Source organism: Anabas testudineus, chromosome 11 (genome assembly GCF_900324465.2).
Source record: "Anabas testudineus chromosome 11, fAnaTes1.2, whole genome shotgun sequence".
Classification (NCBI taxonomy): domain Eukaryota; kingdom Metazoa; phylum Chordata; class Actinopteri; order Anabantiformes; family Anabantidae; genus Anabas; species Anabas testudineus.
The window spans coordinates 3,322,363-3,326,850 of NC_046620.1; the positions used below are offsets into that span (position 1 = coordinate 3,322,363).

Here is a 4,488-nt window from a genome sequence, read left to right on the forward strand (position 1 = left end):
AGAGAGGAGAGCGAGGGAGAGAGGAGAGGAGAGGAGAGGCCTTTACACCTTACCTGGAAACACTTTACTGGATCTTCAACCTTCACATGCTGTGTAATTCATCACCACTCACCAACTTTCTCTCCCTTCAGCGAGTCCCAGATGTGGCAGTTGAAGTCATCGTAGCCGGCAAAGATAAGGCGTCCGGAGTTGGACAGAGCCACAGATGTGACGCCGGCAGCCAGGCTGCTGTCCTGATAGGTGATCACCTCCTGGTCGGAGCGCAGGTCGTACATCTTGCAGGAGCAGTCGTCAGAGCCTGTGATGACTGCGTGTCCATTTTGGATGAACTGAGGTAGAGAGAACATAAAATGTGTTAGATGCTATTTCCTTTTTGAGCCTTTTGCCATTTTAAGATGATCCAGTTTAAGGTCACATGACTTTTTAAATCTAAAACCCAATGCAAACATTCACTTCACATCTACGACTTCAATAAAGAAGTCCATAAGGAGTTCAGGAGATTCTTCTGCTCCCAGTTGTAAGTGTTACTCTCATTTCTAATTTGTGATGATTTGTTGGATCCTCACAGCAATGGCATTGATGTCGCTAGTGTGTCCACTGAAGGTCTGCTTGCAGGACCCTTCCCTCAGGTCCCACAGCTTGGCCAGAGAGTCGCAGGCTCCAGAGATGAAGGTCTTCTCGTCGGGAGAGAGAGCCAGCGACATGCAGTCTCCAATGTGGTTGGTGAACACGACCTTCTGCTTTCCAGTTTCCAGGTCCCACAAACAGCTGCAGAGGGGAGAGGAGGAGACAGATGGAGGCAAAGAGAGAAAAGAAAGAACAGAAAGATTGAATCTGATCATGTTTGGGTCTATTTGTGGATTTGACTAGATGAAGTTTCTGTTTCCAAAAATGGGCTGCTCGTGGCGGCTGCAGCTCCGCTTCTAGCTGTTGTTCCATGCTAGTTATATCTCTGCACTAAATGGGATTAAATTCACATCAGTCTTCTCATCGAAATCCTGGAGAGACAGCCAGCAAAATGTTTTTTGGATAAACTACACTTGTAAGTCACTTTAGGTTAAAGCTTCAAATAACTGAATGTTTTACATATGAATGTCTTTAGAGTCAGTTCAGCTTTCTGAGCTTTTTGTCTTCTAATTCATCAAAAATGAAATGTACTGACAACACTCACCAGGTGGTGTCACCAGAGGCAGTCAGGATCTCAGTGTCACTAAGGAAACGGCAACAGGACAGGTAACCTGTGTTGAGACAAACAGCCAAGGACTCGGTCACCGTCTGCATCAGTTCATGCCTCAGTTTGCTCCAGTTTGATTTTGTTCTCACCTGTGTGTGCGTCCAGCTCCCTGAGGGTCTTGGGGCTGGTGCTCTTGATGTTGTAGACTGTGCAGATGTTGTCCAGACCACCACTGGCCACCAGGTTACCAGAGGGTGCGAAGGCGACACTCATCACCCAGGCTGATTTTAGTGGGACAGCAACCAGCTGGGAAGTGCAAATTTAGTTCAGCTGATTTCCGACCTGCTGCAGTCAGTATTCATTCATTAGCATTAAGTCTTTTCTGTGCTTCACACAGTCCAATCCTGTCGTATCTACACTGTAAACCTCACAGTGAACTATGGTCTTTTGCAAATTAAATTAAATTATTTCCTTAGTGAGATTTCATTATGAAACGTGTGTGTGCATCAACATAACAAACACACACTCTATCTATTGTAATATCTGACCTTGTTCCCTGTGAAGGTGTCCCAGATGAGCAGCTTGCCATCCTGTGATGCACTGACCATTTGCCTGTAGTGGAGGTGAAAGAGTTACTGCATGTATGTATAAAGAGCAGCAATAATACTTCCTGGGTCTGCTCATTTCATCCCATGTTGATATATATATTGATACCTGATACCGTTTTGAGACTGAGGGTTTTGACAATATCTTTGGAGCCAGTTCTACTAAGCTTTGATCTATATTTGATAGTCGCCCCACTGAGCTTCCATCCTAAAACCTAAACCGTTAGAGTTATTTCTAACAACATGTTATTAAAGTCTTTCTATTATTCTGTAATGTAATAAAACATGATGTAAATTAGAGAATGGTGACTGAAAAACATTTCTCTTGCTGTGAAGATGCTGTGAAGTCTGTCAGAGAAACAGCATCTGATTAAAACTGTGCAGTGGTTAATGTTACTAGTGCTAATGACTTAATATCAGTGTGAAATGAGGTGAAAAGACTCCTGTGCAGCTGTTCGTCCTCACCTGGAGTCAGCTGACCAGTGCATGGAATAGATTTTGGCCAGATGACCCTTGAGGTTCTTCCTGAGCTTCAGCTGGATTCGGCCCAGAGAGGCGACGCCTCCTGATGCTGCTGTCATGCTGCCATCATTCACAGCCTTACGGGCCGTCTGGAAGTCACAATATTACAAAAATGATCTTATGATGCGTTCACAGATTGTTCTAATCTTCAACTTGAAGTACCGTACGTTTCACCTTACCTCAATCTGTGCACGGAGCGTATCGCACTCCTTTTTCAGTTTATCCATTTCAGCTTTCTCAGCTGCCATGGCGACAGTTGCAAGAGGATGTCACGGACGGAAAATGAAACTGTCAGTCTGAAGAAGGAAAAGGAAACAAAGAGAGGTGGGAATAAGAAGAAGGACAAGAATGAGTTCATTCTGAATGTTGGGAATTGTACGTCAAAGTAACTGTAGCTCAGAGCTTGTCGTGCTTGGATCAGGATTATTTGCATAAACAGCAGATGAGACGTGTCTTGAGCTTGTTCCTGCACCATGTTAATTATGTAAAGCACAAAACAGTCAACACAACATCTCCTGGAGGACTTTTCTTCCTTCTGTGAAAAATGTGGTTTGAATTTTGGTGACAAACGTGTTTCATCCTAGTGAAGAGGAAGTTCCTCACTCAGTGACCCTGATACCCTCATCTACTGTGAAATCATCACGTCTAGAGCACAGATTAGACACAGACCTGACAGGTGTAATCCCCCACCCTGAACCAAAGCTGTGATACAGTCAGCTCTCATACTGGTGCATGTACAGTATGATGTGTGAAGCAAAGGAAACATGAGGAGAAAAAACAAAAAATATCATCCTTTATAGTAACGACAGAAGGAAAAGGAAAGACTGGACGGATGGGGGATAGAGTTAAAGTAAGGAAGAGCCACGAGGGATCGTAAAATTAGGACAAGAACAGACAGTAAGGTTGATAAAAGGTGAATTGAGGAGCTAATGAAAGCCAAAGAAAAGCCTACATCGTCAGGATTCAGTATGTAAATAACAAATCTCCTCTCTCAGTTCAGTTTAAGTAACAGTGTGCGAATATAATAAACCTCAAGGTTTCAGTCTTCCGAAGGATCAACATACTGTAATTTTCATGGCAGTCCTGCGTGCAGTAATGCAGCGTATGCGCCTAATACTCTGTAATAGGATACTGACGTCCAACTAACGTAATGCTAATGACCTTGGTGCGCACTTCTGATCACTGGAGCTCTTTCAGAACCTGAACTCTGCACAATTTATGTGACACAATCCAAAAACGACATCTGTATTTAACAGATACATACACTCTGCCTCTTGTTTGCTTGTGCAACAGTAAATACGTGATGCAGCACGACTGACTGGACGGACAGAGGAAAAATACAACTTTAACAGAACAGAACATGGTGAAATCATTAGAAAATGAGCAATAATCAGCAACAGTTTAACTGTTCCAATGTGAGGATTGACCGGTTTCTCAATCTGAAACTATTGCAAATGTTTGTTTTGTGGACTCTTGATCAGAGAACAGATGCCGATCTAACTCATCAGGCTCAAGTGTTACAGACACTTCCACTATTTTTGATATTTCAAAGACTAACTGCTTCATGGATTAGTTGAAAAAAGTCTCTAGCTGCTGTCCTATGTACGTCTTTCACATTAAGGTCAAAAGATCCATTAAACATCAGAGGTAAATGTTCAGGACGCTGCAGGGCCTTAAATCCAGGCAGGAGATCTTAAAGGAAGCTTTACTGGTCAAATCTCATCGTCATCCGATTACTGACTGCTCTTTACCTCAACATCAGTGGGAGAGCTGAAAGCTTCGATCACTGAAGATGTTTCTGCTAAAAAAATCCCAAACCTTTGTAAAAGCAACTCTACAAGAACGAACTCTGCAGCGGAATCATCTGCAGACAGAGGAGCTGGACGAGGTTCGACTTGTCCGTCAGCTCCCTGTTGCTGCACCTGAGGAACTGATCCTCTTTGGCAGCGTCGCTACGATCCAGAGATCACCTTCAGAGGGTTTAAGGAATCATTACCTTGGATCTGATCTTACACGGGGATGATGCATTCTTCTATTTCTCACCAAGATGAAAAGTAGTAGGAGCTAAACTCGCATAACTTAAACAAAAATGGTTCTATTTAATGTCTCCATACATGCTGACTTGCTGAAGTTTAAATTCAGGAAATGAATTTTTATTTTAAAAATCCACTTTCTTCTTTAAAATTT

General features: G+C 43.0%; 1 protein-coding gene across 1 annotated transcript; it reads right to left on the reverse strand.

Moving 5' to 3' along the window:
* Positions 1 to 101: 101 nt before the first annotated feature.
* Positions 102 to 2,549, reverse strand: LOC113153610 (guanine nucleotide-binding protein G(I)/G(S)/G(T) subunit beta-3-like). Its single transcript, XM_026347290.1, has 7 exons — positions 2,481 to 2,549; positions 2,245 to 2,390; positions 1,723 to 1,786; positions 1,324 to 1,480; positions 1,172 to 1,238; positions 567 to 768; positions 102 to 329 (listed from the first exon to the last, which is right to left on the reverse strand). The coding sequence occupies exons 1-7, from the start codon at positions 2,547 to 2,549 to the stop codon at positions 102 to 104; spliced, it is 933 nt and encodes a 310-aa protein (XP_026203075.1).
* Positions 2,550 to 4,488: the final 1,939 nt, after the last annotated feature.